The sequence below is a fragment of the Cyprinodon variegatus genome, unplaced genomic scaffold, assembly GCF_000732505.1.
Source record: "Cyprinodon variegatus isolate N-32 unplaced genomic scaffold, C_variegatus-1.0 Scaffold59, whole genome shotgun sequence".
NCBI lineage: Eukaryota > Metazoa > Chordata > Actinopteri > Cyprinodontiformes > Cyprinodontidae > Cyprinodon > Cyprinodon variegatus.
This window is the reverse complement of record NW_015150512.1, coordinates 348,794-371,660: the sequence shown is the minus strand read 5'-3', so window position 1 is coordinate 371,660 and position 22,867 is coordinate 348,794. Positions and strand designations below refer to the sequence as shown.

General features: G+C 37.9%; 2 protein-coding genes across 3 annotated transcripts in view; both read left to right on the top strand.

Annotated features, from left to right (window-relative positions):
• sparc (secreted protein, acidic, cysteine-rich (osteonectin)) overlaps positions 1-5,383 on the top strand; it is a 19,741-nt gene extending 14,358 nt beyond the window's left edge. The window contains exons 6-10 of the mRNA XM_015371517.1: positions 285-405; positions 1,055-1,188; positions 1,761-1,909; positions 3,034-3,182; positions 4,928-5,383. Coding sequence (XP_015227003.1) covers positions 285-405; positions 1,055-1,188; positions 1,761-1,909; positions 3,034-3,182; positions 4,928-4,956 — 582 coding nt within the window. The 3' untranslated portion in view covers positions 4,957-5,383. The remainder of the gene's footprint in view (positions 1-284; positions 406-1,054; positions 1,189-1,760; positions 1,910-3,033; positions 3,183-4,927) is intronic.
• Positions 5,384-9,675: 4,292 nt separating this feature from the next.
• On the top strand, positions 9,676-21,764 carry g3bp1 (GTPase activating protein (SH3 domain) binding protein 1). 2 transcript variants are annotated; one of them, XM_015371529.1, is made up of 12 exons: positions 9,676-9,822; positions 16,078-16,194; positions 16,286-16,367; positions 16,567-16,740; positions 16,822-16,912; positions 18,014-18,104; positions 18,339-18,588; positions 20,190-20,294; positions 20,795-20,909; positions 21,003-21,128; positions 21,330-21,439; positions 21,516-21,764. In XM_015371529.1, exons 2-12 carry the CDS (start codon positions 16,100-16,102, stop codon positions 21,762-21,764), a joined length of 1,488 nt encoding a protein of 495 aa, XP_015227015.1. In that variant the 5' UTR covers positions 9,676-9,822; positions 16,078-16,099. The 2 variants fall into 2 exon arrangements, with proteins under 2 accessions (XP_015227015.1, XP_015227014.1); XM_015371528.1 differs by having other exon boundaries at positions 20,795-20,915.
• The last annotated feature ends 1,103 nt before the right edge of the window (positions 21,765-22,867 follow it).

The following is a 22,867-nucleotide window of genomic DNA, read 5'->3' as shown; positions in this document are numbered from 1 at the left end:
ATTACTAATTGGGTAGCAAAAGGTTCCTTAAAGAATACTTTTTGCAAAATAAAACTTTTCCACTTGAAGAGGCTGGATAGAGCCTATTGAAAGATTTTTTTTTTCTTGAATGCAAAATGTTTATATATTCTTTTACTATTTTTGTACAATTTTTGCTCTAAGTGTGTATATTTACTGGTATATTTTATAGTCTCTATAGTCCAGGTTGGCAATTAATCGATTACTAAATTAGTTAATTATATATAAATATATTCATGTTTGGTTGATTTGCTTTTTGTTTCCAGGTTTGCGGCACTGACAACAAGACCTATGACTCCTCCTGCCACTTCTTTGCCACCAAGTGCACTCTGGAGGGAACCAAGAAGGGCCACAAGCTTCACCTTGACTACATTGGACCCTGCAAATGTGAGTGATTAAACTCCTCTGATGTATTACAGATTATATTGTAAAGCCCTCTGTACCGTATTACTCTGCAGGCCGCAGGCAAAGGAAAAGCCCTATTCAGCTGAAATTTTGACCCCTCTCGTCTGCACCACTTGGGGAAATAGACTGGTATTTGTTTTACACCCTGTTTGTTAGTTCCCTCTCACAGGTGTGATAAAATGAAGAAGCTAAAACTCATCTCAGCAGACTCTTAGAGTACTCTCTGCTCTCATGTCTACACTCTGCTGAGATGGATATGTGGGTTGAACTGTCATGTTGGGTCCTGCAGACTCCGTCTAAACATGCTTTCTTCTTTTTATGTGTTTTGTCTGAACACAATGTACGCTGCTCAGGGAAATCAGTAAGGGCTGCTGGATTTGGATGGAAATTACAGCACATCTCATCTCAGAAAGTTAAGAGTAGTCAGTCTGTAGAATAAAGTGAGCATAAAAAGCTTTGAAACAATCTTACAATGCAGACCTTTTGATTTTACCATATAAAACACATAGATTTGCTTGTAATACTTATAAATACTTATGGTTATATAATATGTCCCTAAGTCATCAAATAAGAGGAATAAGTTAATTGACTGAAGTTTGTGTTGATTATTGGTATTATTGGCTTTGTGCAGATATCGAGCCCTGCCTGGACACCGAGCTGAATGAGTTCCCTCTCCGTATGAGGGACTGGCTGAAGAACGTTCTGGTGACCCTATACGAGCGTGACGAGGACAACAATCTGCTGACTGAGAAGCAGAAGCTTAGGGTGAGAAAAGGCACATTATTAAAATACATGAATGAGTCTTTTACTAGTTATTGAATGGTTGGAATTGACAAAAATGTGCCAGTAGCAACCGTTTGATAGACTAAGATATTAATGGAAAATACAGAATACAAGCAGAAAAACACAAACCTGCTGCATCGATACTTTCTGACACATTTGAAAATGCTCACATATTGAGATTTTACTCACAAAGCTTTTCTCTCGGTGACTTCAGCAGCCTAGCAGGGTTCTATTGATTTAGTCGATATTCTTTCATATTATTCATACACTGCATCAGGGTGTCAGAAAAAAAGATGGTTGACTGTAGTGATGTTTGAGGGAGCCATATTTAAGAAGAGGAACATTGTTTGGAGCTACATTATTTCATAATTCCATTCACAATTAATGGACAATTGAAAATATAAAAATTTCTGTATGGATTAATTCATTTTACTCACTTAAATATTTGTTGGAATAAACTGTTGCTGACATTCCATAAAACATTTAAAAAATTTATAATTGATTTAGCTTTGCGAAATCTGGGATATAAAAATAGACTGGTCATGTTTCTTCAGGTAAAGAAGATCTATGAGAACGAGAAGAGGCTGCAGGCCGGTGACCACTCTCTGGACCTCCTGGCTCGTGACTTCAAGAAGAACTACAACATGTTCATCTTCCCTGTCCACTGGCAGTTCGGTCAGCTTGACCAGCACCCCGTCGATGGGTAAGAACGTGGAAAACAAGCTGATGGGACGATTTTCAGCTCCTCTTTTAGCTCATGAAGTGAGGAAAAAGCTGCAGATGCTGCATTATCTGATCCAGGCTGCAGAACTAATGAGACATTTTACATCTCTGCACAAAAACCTAGATATAGTGAAGAGGTGTCAAGTAACAAAGTACAAGTACTTTGTTACCTTTAAGTAGGGATTTAGGCTAATCTTTACTTTACCTCTTCTGATTACATATTTTTGCAATTATCTCTACAATTATCTCGACGCATCAGTTTTGTTTTATTTAAGCTCTTTTTTTATGGCTTGTTAGTATGGTATTACAAAAATAAAAAAAAATAAAAAATAAATAAATAAAACCCTTCAAAAAATTTGCTTTATTCAGACAATTAATATCTTGCAGTTGCTGCACCAACTTGTTCTTTGCCACATACCAAAATAGATAGTTTTTAAAGATAATGCAAAGTTCAATTTGACACTGTTACCATTAGTTATAAAACTAGGAAAATGAAGTCTAAGGAAGTTATCATCCAGAATTGTAGAAAAAATGTTCCATTAATACGTTGATGCAGTAAAGTTGATATTGATACTCTAACTTCTAAAAAAGTGTTTATATACATTAAGATTTCAAATTTTTTCTTGAGTAATAAACATAAATACTTTTAACACCTCTGATATTGTAATGCTTATGTATACTTCATATTTACACGTCTCATCCATGTTTCATTAGAGAATTTAGAAGAAAAAATAAATTCATCCATATGGATTTGGCTTAACTTATTATTCATGATGTCACAGTTTTGGTACACATACTTGCTATATCTGCAAAAATATAGATATTTTTTTTTACTTTAATTCTCCTTTCTGGCCACTTTAATCCAAACTTAAAGGCTTACTAATACATTCTACAATTGTATAAGCAGTAATGCTGGTTGCAAGAATTATCAGAATATTTTCCCTTGTTTGTTAATAATCACATTCTTACCATCATGCATGGTCATATCAGTAATTTTGGGCTTGGAAAAGCGACTCTGATCTTCCTAGTTTAAACACGTCTGCTGAGGTGATCTGGGCTGATTTGATTAAAGTGACTTTATATGTTTTGTTGTGCTTTCATCAGATACCTGACCCACTCTGAGCTTGCTCCTCTGCGTGCTCCCCTCATTCCCATGGAGCACTGCACCACCCGCTTCTTCGAGACATGTGATGCTGATGGCGACAAATACATCGCCCTGGAGGAGTGGGCCTCCTGCTTCGGCATCAAAGAGCGTGAGTGACCCACGGAGGACAACCTCCTTTTTGTTTCGTATAATTTTTTTTTACTGCTAACACAGCCTCAACCCAAAACTCTGTTTTGAACTAAGAAAATAAAAACTTCCCAAAATTCTTATCTGAAAACAGTAGAATTTACATCTACACAGTAAATTCCAGTGTTAAGTATGCAAACTCAAATATACACTATGTAAGGAGTTGATTTTACACTAATTTAGAGTGGGACCAACTGCATTCGGATTGGTTTTAAATTTATCTCTAACCTTAACACTGCAAAATTTACTGTGTAACCTCAAAAGTACAAGAACACGCGACAGGTTATTGCTATCACTTATTACAAATATGAAGCCAAAATGTAGAAGCTGTAAGGGATCTTCCTTTCTTTATAAGCTTCAGCAGTAAAAACACTTGTTTTTTGTATGACTTTATCGTCATCTAGATTTTCGCCTCTAATACTGGCCTTTCAGTGAAACTGGAGGGATGATTTGTATTTGTTTTGCTTCGTATTATTTGATTATCTCTGTGAGGTGGTGGACAGATTATTCAGAAAATGCAACCTTTCTTGTCTGGCACTGTGTTAACACACATGCCGGTGAGCTTCAAAGCAGCAAACTGCCAAAAATTTCGGCTTTTAGAGCTGCAGTCAGACTGAAGACAATACATGAATCAAGTGAATTTGATCAGTAGGACATGACTGCAGCTTTCTTTTTAACACAATTTAAAAAGTAAAAAAAACCAAACCACTGGACTTTATTTTCCAAGTGTGAAGACGTTTCGCTTCCCATCCAGGAAGCTTTCTCAATTCAAGATGTCTGAAGTAGTGTTTAGTTTCTGGGTTATAAAGTAGCCCTAACAAAAGCCTTGTTATGGCTTAGAAAAAATGCAAATTGAACCGAAAAAACAGGTCCACCCCTTGTTAATGGGGAGTTGTTGAGGTCATTTTTGGCCTGCAAATGAACCTGATACTGGCCCATGCCTCTGAAAAGGGAGTGGTTAGGGTTTTGTCCCGATATTGGCCCATGCCTTTTTCAGAGACTTGCCGCAAATAGGGTCTTGCAGGCCAACAAACCTGAACAACTCCCCATTACTAAGGGGTGGACCTGTTTTTACCGTACAATTTTTATGTTTGCTAAAAAAATTATTCAGAAAATACAACCTTTCTTGTTTGGCACTGTGTTAACACACACGCCTGTAAGATACAAAGTAGCCAACTGCCCAAACTGCTTTCAGAGCTGCAGTCAGACTCATGACAATACATGAATCAAGTGAATTTGATCACTAGGACATGGCTGCTGCTCTATTTTCAACAAATTTCAAAAGTAAAAAAAAAAATAAATAAAACACTGGACTTTATTTTCCAAGTGTGAAGATGTTTCGCTTCCCATCCAGGAAGTTCAAACTTTTAATTTTGTTGGAATAACTATGACCTGGATGACTGAAAATCTTCAACAGCTACTTTTTCTTATAAATCATATAATCGGATTGAAAATACTTCAAAAAACACCCCGTTCCTTTCTGGTTTCATGTTTGATTAATAAGTGATGATGTGCTGTAGAATCTGTCATGTTGGTTTGTTTGTTTCTTTTCACCACAACCATAAACTTAATGTATTAAATGTTTTGTTGTCTAAATACCATTATAAACTCAGATTCCAATATAATTTGAGTTTATTTGTCCTGTATGTCCAATCTTTTATATGTCCTCACTGACTAATATGTTTTGGTTTTTTTTTCTGTCTACAGAGGACGTGGATAAAGACCTCATCATCTAACTTCTTTTAATGTGCAGCAAAAGTTTGAGACAAACTTCTAGTCACTAACAACCAGATAAGGTGCTGATGATCCATAAGTTAATGAAAAAAAAAAAATAAAATACAGTCAAGGTGCTAATTGCAAGCTTGTTGTTTCTTTCCTATTATCAATTATCTTTTTCTAGCTATACCACTAAAACATTTCCAAAACGTTTAAGTTCACAGTTGGTACTAACCATCAGATATTTGTGAACATTTGAATTATTTTGTTTTTTGAAGAAAAACACCAGTAAGATAAAACTAAAGACCTCTGATGTAAATTTACATTGACAATATTATATGCTGTCTGTTCCAAGATGTGTTCGGGGCTTCTTTTTTTTCTTCCATTTTGACCAGCTGAGATCAAAAGAATGAAACTGTAAAGTCGAAAATAAAGTTTCTAAATAAATCTCCCTCTGCTTGCTTCCTATAAACCTACTGTTCAGTTTTTTGTTTGTTTTTTTGCAATTTTTTGGTGGTGGGCTCCTTTACTTTCACTGTAATTTCATTTTATTTTTTAGCAGTTTGACTACTAGTAGTGCGCTTGTTCTGTGATCTGTGCCTTTTAAAGGGGTGCGTCTTTGTGCTTATTTGAAAAGAATTAAAAGCAGATTATTTGCTGGAATGAGGGGGAAACCTCGCAGGCTGAGAGTTTTTCTCACCATGTTTATTTTTGTGACACAAAGAGCTCGTTCGATCTCTTTAATGAATAAATGTCTATAAAAACATCTGAGCATGGCTCCATATCTGCATCGGTCTTCTCTGCAAAGGAATTTGTCACTGAGATGATCTGACCTTGGATCTGTATATTGCACCGCCAGCCAGATTTTCTTTTTCATGTGTGACATTTTTGTCATTTTTTTTTTACTTTTGAGCATAAGAAAGGTTATCCTCAAGTCTGTTGAAAAATGTATACCAAAAAATCCTGTCATACATATAAAAAAGCTTTAAAAACCTCCGTCTGTAGCTTTAAAAACGCATCAGTCTGTAGGTTATAGACTCCTGTAGTCTTTGTTAATAATATTTTTAAACATTTAGTAGTTACATAAAGTGTAACCGTCAAAATGATTAATATTCTATCATATTATGTTTTGTAGCTTAGCAGATTTGCATTGCAGAAAATTATGCATATTTCTTCAAATATTTTTATATTACAAAAACAAATATAAACCTATTTGACTGGAAATATACAGCCTGACCACAGCAAGTTCATAGCTATTTGTAGATTTGAAGTAAAATGACACCCTATCTCAAGGCTTTTGGTAGGGATTCCCAGTATTTTATACATGTAATGGCCGATATTAGCTTTGTATCAGACATCAGCCGTTCCACCAATATAACTCACCGATAAACAAGGCATTGCTTCTGGGAAAAGCAAGTGAGGGTTACTGTATGCCTGCAGTGCCAGCAGATCATGTCCACCCAACTGATTCAGGAGAGATGCAGAGTGAAAGTGTTGGTGGTGTTTATTCCTTCTGAGGTTTCAGATGCTGAAAGCTGAACTAATGTTTGCAACGACTGCACGGGACAGGAGGGAGGAAACTATATAGTGGCTGTAAGTATTTGTTCGGGGAAAAAATGCTGGTATAGGTGATCTGCTAGTTGAATTGTACAATATTGGCATTAGATATTGGCCATGATTACAATATCTCACATCCCTAATTTTTTAGAAGTAAAAATCTAGAAATGCATGCATGCATTTGAATTCAGACCCTCTACTCTCATAACTTATATAAAACCCCATTCTTTTCAAAAGTCCCCTGATTAAAAGGTCATAGTGTCAACTTATTTTTTTATATATATATATTTTTTTTTTATAATAGTATATCTACAGACAGTCTATAGGGGAACAAAATAAAGTTATAATTTAACTGAACCTTTTATACATTTTGACGAATCTGAAATATATAAATATACAAGTTGACGTGAAATGATTCTGCACCAACAGGAACAGAAGTAATGTGAAATTGAGCTCAAGGGTTGCCAGATCCTGGTAGCTCTGTGAAGGAGCTGAAAAATGTCTTCTTCCCACCATGACCTCTCTCAGATATAAGCCAAAAAAATTAAACCCCCCAAAAAAAGAAATAAAATGAGGGTGGAAATCAAGTTTTTGAATGTTGATGCTGACTTGAGGAAGCAAAAGAACAAAGAAGCCATGTGGAGGTTGTCACTTTTCTGTTGAACAGGTTAAATATTAACCTTTGGTTAGAATTTGCATTAGCAGACCTGAATCAGAACAAATAGTACAGAATGAGAGCAGACCAGCGCAGGAAGAGGATTTAAACTTTTAGCACGCGACTTTAATTAATAGAGTCATCTGTGTAAAAAACTGATTTCTACATAAATGAAGTTATATTCTATGTGGGGTCATGGGAATGTCAGAGGATGTCAATGAATAAACAGCATCAAGAAAAATAAGGAACCAACAAGGCAACATAGGTATAAGACTTGGGTAAAGTTTCCAGGATAGTTAGGTTAATTTAGATTTTTAGCCAACATTAGCTTTTTTTTTGTCTTTTATTGGTTTTGGCTGAGTCTGTCTGCATGGAGTTTGCATGTTCTCCCTGAGCATACGTGGGTTCTCTTCGGGTACTCTGGCTTCCTCTCACAGTCCAAAAACATGACTGTTAGGTTCATTGGATTCTCTAAAATCTCCTTAGATGCGAGTGTGTGTGTGAATGGTTGTTTGCTATGTGTTGCCCTGCGATGGACTGGCGGCCAGTCCAGGTTGTACCCCGCCTCTTGCCTGTAGACAGTTGGCTCCAGCACCCCTCGCGAAACCGCTTGGGAGAAGCGTGACGGAAAATGGATGGATGGATGGTTTTGGCTGATGTACATGTGTTGGTCGATTCATTAATGCATTCAGGGACCATGAATTGAGATCAAGTGAAGCACATGCACTGCTGCTATACCCCCATCTACTATCCATCGTTAATGTTTTGTTAATGAATATTTCATTTTTGTCGAAACTGAGATTTGTGTAGCATTTTTTATCATTCTTTTTATCTTATAAATCAATCTTAGCTATATCTGCTTCAACACCTATCTGTTTAAGTGTTAAAATGGTCCAATTGACACTATGTTGCATATTATATTGTAAGTTTTATATTGTATATAGATAGTTATAAATTACAATATCGCCATTAGATATTGGCCAAGATTGTAATATCTCACATCCTTTTTTTTAAGAAGTAAAAATCTAGAAATGCACGCATGCATTTGAATTAAGATCCTTTATTCTCATAAGTTTAAATAAAATCACATTCTTTTCAAAAGTCCCCTGATAAAAAAGTCATAGGGGCAACTTATTCATCAGAACAATCATTTTTTCAAAAATAGTATATCCATAGATATATCCACAGATGGCTATAAATTCTGTATATATATCCAGTTTGTCTGCACCAACAACACCCTGTCAAATTCCTTGTAAGTGCAAACCTACTTGGTAATAAACTTGATTCTGATTCTGGATGAACCTACTGCTCTAAATCCCACTGATGATCGGTGCAAGACTTGACTGTTCAGATAATTCCTTCCCAAAAGACTTGTCCTCTGGTCTTTCTTTAATCCTCTGCTCTCTATAGCAGCTTCTGTTATTCAAGCAAAATAGATCAAATAAGAAATATATATAATTAAATTGTAATATTGGTCATCAATATTAAAAATACAGACTAACAAGATGTATGTCAACGATATGAAATAGGCTACTTAAAAAAAAAAGAAAACAGGATGTGTTTTTTGGCTGTAGGGATCTCATGTTCATAAACTCTGTATACTGCCTTATAAGGTTAAGGTTCTGTGAGACTCTGCTCCAGCATTCTTTACTTTGTGTGCTTTATTTCATTTTGGTCCCCTGAGAGACAGCAGAGGGAGAGCTGGAGCACCCAGTTACCATCCGCACCCGCTAATCCAGACTCCAGCGTTAGGAATGTGAAACAACCTCTGGAGCTCTTCCATAATCATGCGGTGCCTCCTCTCTGCCACAGCAGGAACAGAAAAACAACCCCTCAATTCCCACAGATCCTCTTGGGGATTTATTTCCTGACTTTGACTGGGCCATTACAGAAATAAATAACCTTTGATCTGAAGGTTTTGGAGGTGCCAAGGCCAGTCCTTCAGTTCTAGATCATTAAACATTTGGATGCATCCCTGCTTTAACAAAAGATGGATTTCTTTATATCTTTTACATTTATTTTGATCAATTTATAAAAAAAAAACTTACAAATGATAAAGAATACAAGATAGGAATAAAGGAAAAAAATCAATAGACGCGCTTCTTAACACGCTGATTTTCCAAAAGTCGCTCTTAAAGGAGCTGATACAGGATGGAAATATGATCTCCTCTCATATACCGCAACAAATTGCCGAATTCCCCCATCAAATTTATAAGACTGAACAAAAAATTTACTTTAGGAGTTAACGCTCAGTGCTATTCGTAGTGTTTGTACAAAGATGCGGCGTGCGTTTATGTAGTACTTCTGTCGCCCCCAAGCGATAAAAACCCGCAGTACACCACCACGCAACAATTTCGGTGTATGCTATTTCTTAAAACCATCGCACCTTCAGCCTCCCGTGTTTATTGGCTGAGAGCTGCGGAGATGGCTCTGGATTGGCTCTGTGTAACGTCACTTCTCCGCTCCTCTTAAGCGATTGGTTGTCAAGCCTCAGCTCTGAATTCCATTGGCTAGAAACGTTTCAAGAGGCGGAATCTTGCCTTTAGTGCGGAGGAGAGACAGGTATTCGGGTACTCTGGCACGTTGAGAAGCCGTTAGGTGTCTGCCAGCCGTTACGGCAATTCAATAACTCCACCGATTGAACAGTAATCGTTTTAACACAATTGACCAGTCGGTAAGTTGTTTCCATGTAGAATATGTGTATGTCTAATGCCAAAAAGCTCACATTTGTTCTCTCATTGTGATTATTTAACGTGTTTTATCTACAGGGCTCTGTCTAAACCCTGGTTTTCAGATGGTTGTTGCTATGTATTCATGCAGTAATTAGACTGTCTTTTTAAAAATACTCTATATTGGCAGTGTCATAAGTTTAAAAAAATATAACTGAAAATACTGAAATGTAGATTGGGTGATTTATTCAGAAAATAATGACATTAAAATGCCACTAGTTTCGGTTTGGCTTTCCAGGAAGTAGCCACCGCCCTTAACTAGCTCCTATTTAGCCTTTCAGTCGTGACTCCCACCCCTCCTGTATTCTTGTCCGTGTCCAAAGTTAGATTTAAGATTTTAAGTTTGTTGGGGTCTTTTTCGCCGCTTGCTCGCACCCAGCTAACGGATTAGCTTTGGTCGCCATGAGCAGAGAGCATGGCTGGGGAGGCTGAGAGACACGTGCTGCCGGGGATCCTCCTGTCCCTGTTTTTTGGGGGGCCGCAGGCGGCTACAGCTGTCGCCGTTAAGCCCCCCTGGTCAGCGGAGTCCTCTGAGCTAAAGTTAAATCTGGAAGCGTGGACTGATGTCCCTGCTGTCCGCGTGGGCTCCATGTGTTTAGGCCGGTGCGATCGGCTCCATCACTGCCGGCATGGCGCGGCCTTTGTCTGCGTGCTATACGTGCAGCGATGAGCACTCAGGGGAAAACGTGTTTAAGTCCACATTGAAAAAACAACATAAGCACAGATAAACATCATGGAATTATTAGTGACATGTTGCATGTCCATACGCTTAAGTCTGATCGTGCTTTTTATGGTTTTGAAGGAAGGAAGGGAAGGGGCCCCACGACCAGCAGGTTGCTTTAGGCTTTGTTGCAGATCCACTGTGAGGAGACTGTTCTGTTACTGACCGATCAGCATAAGTGTTTGCTCTAGATGGTGAACATAAAAACGATTCCTTGTGAGTTAATGGCTGAATGTGTTTCTAGCAATATAAACTGACGAGTTTTCTGACATAAAAAAGGCATCATAGTCGATGATTGCAGTCCATACTTGATTTGAGCTTCGGTAATCAGGGTCCCTAAGGGAACCCTTGCTGCTACTAATGTTTCAGTTAATGATTAGCTCCACCATCCCGCCCATAAGAAGGGAAAAAAAGGTAAGTTGTGCATTTGGTAAACCACTGAAACATGGTAAAGATCCCTTATGCCTTACTGAAACCTTGATCCATTTGGACCAAACCGTGGTTCCTGCAGATCCTTAAAAGTCTTAAAAGGGATTTATCTATAAAAATTCCTTGAAGCATTCTTTCATAGGTCTTAAAATTGTCACAAAGTCATAAATAGGATTTTATCTTTGTAATTCATATCAAAAACTAAAATAATTCACAATAATTTTTTGACATTTAACGAACGGCTTAGCTGTAACCATTATTAGTTCCATCCTGGCAACCAAACCAATATAAACGATGTTGCAAACAGACCTCGGGGCGATGCACCAATAACTTTTTATCTGGACAACGTGGGGAAGTTTAAATTCAATTAAAATCTGCTAACCAGCCAAGAGTTTTCTGTATGGCTATAAACATTACCAGGTAATGTATATGAGGAATGGTGTATTTTCAGCAAGAAGGCATTTGAGCTTGGCAGGATGGAAATCAAAGCTCTGGAGTCAGACATGTGAAGAGTGGAAAAACAAAGCGCCAAAATCGAGTTACAGAGAAGCAGCAGCTATTTCTCAGTTCTGTTCCACCCTTGTCTCTGCAAGGCCTCTACAGACATTTCCATTGTCGAAAAAGGAACCAGTAGCACCAAATCTCTGGATAATGTTTGGTGGTACGCCTACAATGAAAGCAGAGCTATTATGGACTTTGAGTAGGGATCGAAACAAAGTTTGTGAATTCTATTCATTAGTTGTTAAATACATGTCTCTTATTAGTGTGTTTTTTAGCTTTCTTGCTATATGGAATTTTTTTCAAAATGGTAAACATTTCTGCTTGGCCAGAAAGTAATGGTTTATGTTAAAATAAGCATCAGGTTAAATTTGAAGCAGTTTTTTTTTTGTGTGTTTATTGTAAAGTTGGTCTTAAGGTTTTATTTCAGGGGACAAAAAAGTCTTGAATTTAACATGCTTTATGTTGTAGGAACCCTGCAAACTAAGAAAGAAATGTGCCTTCAACTTATAAAATGTCTTTACCCTCGATTTGTGTTAAATTGCTGCAGAAGTCCAGACTTACCAGAAGTATGGGGCTCCCTTCATGCTGCAGAGATCTAGGATTAGCTGGTGTAGTTTAAATAACATACAGTGATTTGACTTTATGCCGAGTATACACCATGCGGTACATTTGATATTAAATAGCGATCTGTGGGAAATCTCATATTTTCACCACTTTTTGTTGTCCTGATGACTTTCCCTGCACTCTCGCTGAGCTTTTATGGTCCTGGTTAAGGGCCATATAAAATGACAAAGAATAGTGAGTCTAATTCAAAATGGTATCCTTGTAGGAAAAGTCTGGTCAGCAAGGAATGATCAATGGACCATTATCTATACCTACATACCTGGCTACATGTTCGCGGTGATTTAATTGATATAGTGCTTATCTACGGAGTAACAGTTTATTGTGGAATATGGTTTTCTTTGGATGTTTTTCCACCTGAGGAGTAAGACCCCCCTAGAAAGGCACTGCATCATCAGTCTAAATTTTTCTAAAAATAAAAATACTAACTAAAAATATAAAAATAAAAATACTAACTTTTGTTGTGATTACTGAGTCTTGGAACAGCCATTTTTGCCAAAATATAGTAACACCTGACTGCTGACATCTTCCAGCAGTGACGTCATGGTGCGGTAAGCCAAATGCCATTCTTCCTGTTTTACAAGCAAAATCAATGGGGGCTACTAGACACATCTGCAATCAATGACGATTATTTAAGATTTTGAGAGGACATCGCTATTGAAATCTGCAAGAGCTATTGTTAAACTGACTATGCCAACATGCATGGCAGTTGGAAGTTGTAATACATCGGGTAAAAGTGGGGAGAAACATTTTTTTTATTTCACCATGGGTTTGTCGGAGTGCCAAGTTAAAGAGGGGGTATTTTCCATCAAGTTTCTGGTCAGAGAAAAAAAGTGTGATATGTAGCCAACATCTTGAAGAAGGATGTTTCAAAAATTACTTGGTTAGTAGCGCATTGAGACACAAGCCAGATACTGTACTGGGACTTGCTCAACAACCGATACCTCACTGTGAAGTCACAAACCAGTAGGTGGCAGTAGTGTTCTTTGACAAAGATTTTTCTAGGAACTGGAGAAAATCTGAAGAATAATTTATTGAAATGTTAATTCTGATTGAGGCTGCTGTTTTAGCTTTGAAACTGCTTTTAGTTTCCAGAAAACTGGCATCATCCATTTACACCTAATCTAATAAATAACAGACAGAGAGCCTTAAGGCATGCTACTTGAATAATTACCCAGCACTCACTGCAAAGTAGTTCTTTGCTGTTATAGTAGGAGATATATCATGTTACTAATATTCCAAGGCTGGAATTCATTACTCAGAATCTATAAAATACAACATAAAAATGCCTCAGAATACAACTTTTTAAAGAATTTATTAAAACTAGTTAAAGAGGCTTATTCTATGCCTTTCATAGATGTTTATGGGCTTTGTAAACTTTGATTATTCCATGATGCTTTATACAACATGAGAATAATTGTCCTCTCTGTATGACCTAAAGTCTGTGGTTATATTGTACATCTGGTTTACTTCTAAACTGTGTATGACATTGATCTGGGCCACCAGAGATATTACAATAAATCTGAAAGAAATTGAGAATTCTATAAATATTTTCTTGCTGTTTGACTAGAATATTAACCCACATTTATCAGTGTTGATATTTAGTCTGCCGTAGGGCTGAAACAATTGTAATTAATCGATTATTGAAATAATCGTCAACAAATTTAGCATTTAGCCTGGAAAAAAAATAATAGACAAGATTAATCGATTTGCAAAATAATCGTTTTTTGCAGCCCTCATCTGAAGATGTACCTATTCAGTTGTGGTCAATCCTCTGCGTTGCGCTTGTGATCCGAAATCCAAATGTTTTCCTTTTTAATTATTTTAGGAGTTCTACCTTTGGAAGCTGTTGAGCCTCTCCCTTATAGAATTCATCGCTCATTTATGTAATCTTATGAATCATTGTTTTTTTCCATTAAGGACAGTGTTCCTAATTGATTATCATGTTTATATAGTTCGACTCAGCCTGTGTGACACTTGACATATATTAGGCTACTCATATATCAACAGCTAATAATGCAGAAAAGAATTAGCAGGGTTTTTTTTTTTTTTTTTTTCCCACATTGAAACACCAATTATCCGGCTAGGTATTAACTTGCACTGAATGTCAGCCTGAGCTGTAGTTGCTGTTGGCAACTCAAAAGAATGTTGTTCTGTTGAAGCATGTCTCAATTTTCGCTGTCAACCGTCCAGACTGTTATCAGACTGCCTTTGGCTGCTGGTATTATAGGGCGACGCATCGGTTCTTAAAAGGTGAGCAAACTCAAACTGATGCCTTTTCAAATGGAAACATTTGCTCTTTAAATGTCATATTAAAGCTTGTCTGGTGCAACTCTTACAGTATTTGGCATTCTGATGTTAGAAAAAGACGGTGGTCAAAAAGTAACGTTCCCAGTACAGCTTTTTGTACAGATTTGGCCTTTTCTGTTGTCACTGTGGTGAGGCGTACAGAGACCAACGAAAGTAGTAGAATCCAATGAAACAGGCACTGTTTAAACATTTAGTCAAAGTTGAGCTCTCATCTTCAAAAAGTGTTTTTCATTTTATCCATGGACAAGAAACTCCAGCTGCGGTTTATTAGATTGGCTCTATTATTGTTGGATTATTGGATCCAGTAAAATATGAAACTTGCGGAATCTGGTTAATGTGTGGTACAGCATAATGCTCAGATGGCAGATGTGATCGATGTCGCCTTGCACCTGTCTCATAGCAGGAGATGTTGAAAGTCTCTTCTATATGTGTTACTTTTAACAACATCAATTTCACAATTTATAACTATAATCGATTTTAAACAAGAGTGATAGAAACACAGTACAATCTAAAAGTTGTATACCATGCTTTAAGTATTTCAAAGTCAACTACAGGCATATGCAGAAAGGCACTGCATATCAGTCTAAATTTTTTTTTTTTGATGGAAATTGAATTAAGGTTTGGGATATTTGCAGTGACAAAATCTAACTGGAATCAGATCCAATAAAGAACTTGGTTACATGCTCCCACAATAAAAAATGTGTGTATATATATATATATATATATATATATAATGTCGTGTGTCACAGTTTTTTTTTTTTTCTTTTTAGATTTATTTATTTTTTTGTTTATGCCATACTTCCACCAAGATGAGTAACTGTACAGTTGATCTTTTAATGGAGGGATCCCAGCTTTTGCCACTTGCCCAAAAGGGAACTCCTAAATCAGGGCAGTAGTGGGTCAGGTGCTGCATGATTATGTGAAATGGGTTTAGTTTTAGTCGATCTATTTAACTCTGGAAATGACTTCTGGGACTGGAGGAGCTCTGTCGGTGTCTTCTGTTGGAACAAGATCCAAAACGAGTCATAAGCTGCATTACAGTTTGATTATTGATGTGAATGCAACCTAGGCGTGAGTATTGGCATGGGTGTTGTGATACGATGCGTGTTGTGATACTTTGGTCACAATGCGATATTATCACCATATTGCGGTTTTTCCCAGCTATCAAAATTAAATGTATAGATAAAAAGCAAGTGCTGTGTATGTTCATCTGCAGATGTTGATCATTTAATAATTTTAGTATCCATGTTATTTGGGGTTTGAGTCTGTCCACATCTTCCACTGTGACTGCCTGAACTACAGCCACACAGTAAAAGGGCTGCACAGCGCCATCTGGCAGAGTGGCAGTGCAGTTCATTTTCCCTCATTGTTTTGGGTAAAAAATGTTGTTTTTAATCACTATTTCGAGCTTTAGGGCTGATATTATAGCACACTGCTGAAAATTACGATTTATCACAAAACAAAACATTTTTAAAGATTTTTACAGATTTACATGAACAGTCTCATGGAGCTTGATTAAGGTGCAAATTGACTGATTTGACAAACTCCTTCCTTTTCTTTTGATTTATTTTCAAATAATCTGCCACTTTAATTGAGATCACCCTCTTTTGCCCAGCAGAGATTTCCAGTCGACCAAAGAAATGGTGATGGAGAAGCCAAGTGCCCAGCTGGTCGGGCGAGAGTTTGTCCGACAGTATTACACACTCCTGAATCAGGCCCCTGACTACCTGCACAGGTACCGAGATCAGTTGTTGCTTTTTGATCAGACATGAATTCCTCTGACTTGTTTAAAATTGAATGAGTTGTTAAAATGCGTCTCCTTTCAGGTTTTATGGAAAGAACTCCTCATATGTGCATGGCGGCTTGGACAGCAATGGGAAACCACTAGAGGCTGTTTACGGACAAGCTGTAAGTGGCGTCGTGTAGCAGGAGACATAACACTAGATCCAAGCTACCTCATTTTCTGCTATCCTATATTCTTTCGCTACTCTGGTCTGTTAGAGATCCAAGTTCTGATCCTTTCTTCTCTTTGTCGTTCAGAAAAAATACTGTAAATGTCTTTGCTACTAAAGAGGCAATTTTTTTATTGGACTCTTCTCTTTTTCAGGAGATCCATAAGAGGGTGATGGCACTGAGTTTCCGGGATTGTCACACCAAGATCCGACATGTGGATGCCCACGCCACCCTGAATGAAGGCGTGGTGGTCCAGGTGATGGGCGAACTCTCAAACAACATGCAACCCATGAGGAAGTTCATGCAGACCTTTGTTCTTGCACCTGAGGTTGGTGTTTACACATTCCACATTGTGTGGCTTATAAAAAAATCTTTCTGTTGTTAATTTTTTTTTAAATTTATGTTTCAGGGTACAGTTGCAAATAAATTTTATGTCCACAATGATGTTTTCCGCTACCAAGATGAGGTGTTTGGTGACTCTGACTCTGAACCTCCAGAAGGTAAAATGATATTTCTTATGGCTTCTCCAGTCTTTTTCATTTCCTACACAATACAGATATTGACCTGAAACCATATTAGTATTAATCATAAAAGCTTTTCTAACCTTTTTAACACTGTACTGTTAGAAATCAACAACAAAGGGTATTGGAACAACTGATCCATGTAAAATTAACCAATGAGTTACAGAAAACTTTTAACGGAAGCAGAGAGTTTTAATCAACATCGAAATATTGGAGAATTTAGAGGCTGTGACATCAGTTTTTTGGCTAATATTAGCCAATATGTTGCTGCTTCATATACTGTTGCCAAATTTGTAATGCTTGTTAAAATTTCATATCTATTGATAAGAAACTGCACCTGCTTGACAGGTTACTAAAATGAAGATGTGGCTAAATAGTTGGGGCTCATTTTCATAAAATTTCTGCATGAGTGCAGCTTTGCATTGAGGCAATCCACCTGTTTCACTGCTCAGGTGTTCTGGTGGCACTAGATTCCAGAGTCACTTTGATTTAGATTATGTCTACTTCCTGGTCAGTCAACTATTGTAAAATCAAAAAATGATTAGTAATTTTCCTAGTACTAGGCAGTGGAGATTGGTGTCAAATCCTGGTACCAAAACAGCTCTGGTGTCATGTTGGACAGTCCCCGAGGACTGAAAAGTTTTGGCCATTTTAACCATATTCTCAAACGTCATATTAGGCCGGGCGTACACTGTGCGATTTTGGGGAGCGATTTTCTGGTCATGCAAGAATCTTTCCATCGGGCCGACTTTCAGCCTGATCGTGAGTCGTTTCGTGTACAGGGGGTTACGAGGGGCGATCAGCCTCTCACAATCACCTCCCGAGCAGGAATTGTAAGGTCGGGAGAAAATCGCTCAGGGCGCATGCGCAAAGAAGGATTCTTCTTTTTATTCTTCCTCACAGATGTAAACACAGAAGCATGGCGGGGGTGTAATGAGTGAAATGCAGTTCTGTCTGGAAAATTGACAGACCATAGTTGCCACGTTCGCTCAGCCGTGTCTTTTTTCCAAATACGTGCCTCTTTATGTCTCGGGTGAATTGTAGTAGTTGGTAAATATTACATCTTCATCATTTTTCCAGAGTCGGAAGATGAAGTAGAGGAGCTGGAGAGGGTTCCCTCCCCTGATGTGGGCCCTGAGGAGTCTGCCCCCTTCTATGACCCAACAGCTTGGTATGATGTTCCCTGTTTTTAGTGTTATAGTCAAGCTCTGAACTGTACACCTGGTTTTTTGATGGTCGCTCAGCTGAGGTTATAGTTTGCTTTGTTTACAACTTGTTGTAATATGTTTGATAAGAAAACATGTCCCTGTTGCTGATTTTATAAATATTAAGCTAAACAAAATGCTGGTTTTAAATGTGTAATTTCTGTATCCCAATATCTAAATATTCTCGATTTTCTTTTCAGTTCAGGACCAGCGGCTCCTGGTGATGTAGAGGAAGAACCTGCAGTAAGCCCAGAACCAGAGCATGAGGTGGAGAAGGAGGTGGAGGCAGCTGAGGTGGAGCTGAAAGCAGAGGCCATGCTGGAGACGCAAACAGAAAGCCTCACAATCGAAGATCAGACGGAGAAAAGTCCCTCTACAGTCGCTCCCCCCTCCACAGAACCCGCCACAGCGCCAGCTGACACGGCTCCATCTGCTCCAGAGGAAAACCGGGTAGGTGTCACCAGTGTTGTTTTTGACAACTGTCTTAGTCTTAGCTTTCAGGATAAAAACAATTATTAGTCTTTGTCGCATTTTAGTCAATATATGTTATGGGTTTTAGTCGACTAAAACTTAAAAAGATTTTAGTTTATTTTTAGTCAGTTTTATGTTGCAAAAAAGTTAACCTTTACAATTTTGAATAACCGGATTTTTTACCAGACTGACAGCTCTAGCCTAGATGCTACAATTGCTGGGTATAGAATACTGCCATGCAGTTAATCTTTGCTGTTGGGTAGAAAACCTTGATTTATAGAATTCCAATAAACGTTTTTTATGAATTAATGCTCTACTTTATAAAAAAGTGTCTCACTAAAGCTGTGAAAATATCTAGTTTAGCACATCATATTGGTTACTATAGCAGGCAGACAAGCTAATATAATGCAAAATAAAGGAATGGTTTTAGAAATGCAATGTTTCTATCGTAAAGCAAACACTTCCTGATCTACTATGAATTATGCATTAAACACAGATCAATAAAATCTTTATTACTCCAAAAAAAGCAAAGCACTAAAGTATTATTCTTTCTACTTAGGGAATTTTAGCTTTATTTCTGAGAATTTGCCTTGCTGCTCGGGGGTCAAAGTAGATTGAAATTCACAGGGTTATGATATAAAGAAATAAAGACAGAACCTACATAATTGCCTTGTAATGCCATGGCAATCTAGACCTAAATTGAATGAATATGCTACTAAAAAGTAAAATTTAAAGGAAACATAGAAAATGTTTTAGCTACAAAACAAGGAAACATTTACATCATATTTATATAGATGTGAACGAGAGAGAAATATTCAAAGATCTATGTACCTTCTCTGGATCTTTATTAAAAAATAAACAGAATGCAATGAAACATTTTATTTGAATATAATTCAGGTATTCCTTTTGGTAGAAATTAAAGAAAGTTTAGTATCACCTCTTGTAAGCTGGAAGAAATAAAATATTGATAGTAAAGGGATTTTTTATGCTTGGCAGAGGATGATCAGCCCCATATAGTTTAATATCGAGAGCTGGAAGAGCCATACTGCTGAGAGCGAACCATCAGTGTGGAGCATGAAGCGCAGACTCAGAAAAATGCATTTCTGCACAAGCACAGATGGAAGATCAGAGCAGAGTTTGTCAGAGTTCAGCGCACAGTACTGGGCCATTCTGGGTTATTTTCTCAGACCCTGCCATTCCTGCCATGATCCATATGTGCTCCTGCAGCATGTGCAATGCTGCGTCAGGATCATACAACACGCAGCAGCACGGATGAAGCAGATTACAGCATGATGATATGCAGTTTAAATGTCTGACTGACGACCCGCTAATTTTTATTTAGTCTCGTCTCATTGACGAAAACTCAAACCTATGTTTTAGTTATCAAAGATCCATGTTTAGCAATTTTTGTTATCGTCATGAATAAAAGGAGGGTTAACGAAATGATTTCGTCATCCTTACCTTTAACGAAAACAACACTGGGTGTGCTGCTATGGTAAGACCATAAGAAATGGTCTCTGAACTGAAAACAAAACATTTATTTTTAATTTGTTATTTAATTTTATTTTTCCCCATGACAGCCGTTCTCTTGGGCATCAGTTACCAGTAAGAACCTCCCTCCAAGTGGTGCTGTCCCAGTCTCAGGCTTCTCCCAACATATTGCAAAGGCTCCTCCTGCAGCTCAGGTATGCTTAAGGTCCTCCTTACTCTGATTGATATTATAGAAACAGCATTTTACTTTTCTATCAGACTCTTTATTTTCCTTAATTTCATTAAATCAGAATACCCATGCAGTTGACAGTCAGTTTTATGTATACATTGTTTAGAAACAATACAATTTTGGAAAATATAGTTTTTTTGTTTGTTTGTACATTTAAGTTATTACATGGTCTAAATATTTTTTATTTTTTTGAGTCAGCAGTCTTCAAATGTAGTGGAATGTGAAGAGCAAGCAGAATATCATTTAGCTGCCTGCTGTTCAGCTTTCTGTCTAGCTTCAAATAATTGATTCAGACCTTTAAGACTTTTGTTTTGTTTTTATGTATAAATAAAATAAATTTTCTTAAATGATTAAATCCTGGTAAAGCTTTTTTTTTTTTTTTTATAAAAGGCCTATACAGTTGAAAAAAGATAGAAAATCGCTTTTCCTTTGTTTATTTCTGATATAAAATCTGTTCTGCTGCAGCCAAGAGTGGAGGTTAAGTCTGAGACACAGACGGCACAGAGACCACAGAGAGACCAGAGGCCGAGAGAACAGAGGCCTGGGGGTCCTCCATCCACCAACAGAGGGCCAAGGCCAGGTACAGGCAAGCTGAGCCTCCAAAAAAGAACTTATGGATTATATTCAACTTCTTTCCTCTTCTGAAGTAATAAATATCACTCTTTTTTTTTAGTTAGAGAAGGTGAGCCGGGTGAGTTGGAGGGTCGCAGGATGGTTCGGTACCCAGATGCCCACCAGCTGTTTGTGGGTAACGTTCCTCATGATGTGGACAAGACGGAACTGAAAGAGTTCTTTGAACGTAAGTTGGAGCGAAGTCTAACCGTAACAGTGGGTATTCAGTAGGGTCTGAACTTTTCCATGACTTTGAGACACTGGGGTGGTTCATTCTGCAGAAATGACTCTAAATAGTGTTTAAATTCTAGCCCCAAAAACTGAAGCATATTAACAATAAAATAGATTTGTGGGTTAAGGAGGTAAAATGTGGTCTGTCTTTTTGCAGAATATGGAAATGTCCTGGAGTTGCGGATCAACAGCGGAGGAAAGCTCCCAAACTTTGGCTTTGTGGTTTTTGATGATTCTGAACCTGTACAGAAGATCCTCAGCAACCGGGTAAGAACAACTTCTTTGTTTTTGTTGACTTCAGGCTACTGAATGTTTTTGGATTATAATCCGTTGTCTCTTTCAGCCCATCAAGTTCAGAGGAGACATCCGTCTGAATGTGGAGGAGAAGAAAACCCGGTCGGCCAGAGAGGGTGACAGGCGAGATGTAAGGCCCCGTGGTCCAGGTGGCCCCGGTGGTCCGAGAGAGCGAATAGGAGGTGGCGGGGGACCCAGGGGCCCCCCTGTTCGCGGCGGCATGTCACAGAAACCCAGCTTTGGTTCTGGACGGGGGGCAGGAGCTGCGGAGGGGCGCTACTCTGCTCCTCGTCAGTGAACCCACCGGAAATAAATTAACCATCTGGATTCAGTCTCTACTGGTTTTTGATTGTTCTGCAACAGGAACTGATTGGGAAAAAAAAAAGAGATAAATTTACAAAAACAGAGAAACCTCCCTTTACATCTAGGAGAGAAAATCGGCAGGAAATAAGAGTTGGAGTCAATTTGATCTGCTGCTCAGATGTTGTCTGACTCATTGCTCATTTCTGCATTATTCTGTCTCCTAAATGTTTCCAGTTCATGTTTGGTCAAACTTTCAACATCGGGTCACTTCTGCTGAATTTAAGTGGCAGACTCATCAATCTGTTTGTTCTAAGGACAGCCGCTCCCCTTCCAACACATACGTCCTAAACCTCCCACCACCAGTGTCTGAGCAGTCATGGTATAAACACTCCAGGGGAACATCGTCACTGTTAATGGGGGGAGGAGACTGCTGGATTTTACAGGAGTGCTGACGCAAACGACTATTAGCATTTCTACACTAGTAGTTTTGAAGTGTTTTTAAGTTCTTTGTATTTTTGTTTTCTACCCTGCCAAAAGATGTCAATTTCTTTTGTCTTTTTCTTTTGTTCTGATCGTTTGGAAAAAAACAAATGAAACCATAACTGCTGTCTGCATTCTCTCCTGAAGCTGAGCGGCTCCTCTTGTGAACAGCTGTTTCCTCCCATCATGATGGCCATCCTTCCTATATCCAGAAGACAAAAGCAGCTTCTCTTCAGATCAGCCCCAGATTTTTTATTTTTTTGTTCTTTTCACACATTTTACCTGGACTTTTTGGTCAACTTTTTCATGCTAAACCTGAATTTGTTAAATCAGAACTCAAACAGATGAAAAAGGGTAAATATTACTTGAATTGGGGCTTTGTAAACCCAGAATTTATTTCGCGTTCTCTCCCTGTTTCTTAAAGGAACGTGTACTTTTACTGCTTGGGCAATCCTGTGTATTGCTACCACCGTTTTATCTAGCGTTGGATCTGTCTTTTTATTCTATCAGGTCAAAGAGCTGAAATGTTGTAGTTTATTTTAATATTGTCTGAATAGAGCATGTATCAAATCCTGTCAGACTTGTACTACCGATGCACTTCATTTGTCATCTGAAAAA

Coding starts and splice junctions, on each gene's coding strand:
- g3bp1 (XM_015371528.1), top strand. CDS start 16,100: ATGGTGATGGAGAAGCCAAGTGCCCAGCTGGTCGGGCGAGAGTTTGTC. Junction 20,295..20,794: donor AGGCTCCTCCTGCAGCTCAG/GTATGCTTAAGG, acceptor GTTCTGCTGCAG/CCAAGAGTGGAGGTTAAGTC. Junction 21,129..21,329: donor ACTGAAAGAGTTCTTTGAAC/GTAAGTTGGAGC, acceptor GTCTTTTTGCAG/AATATGGAAATGTCCTGGAG.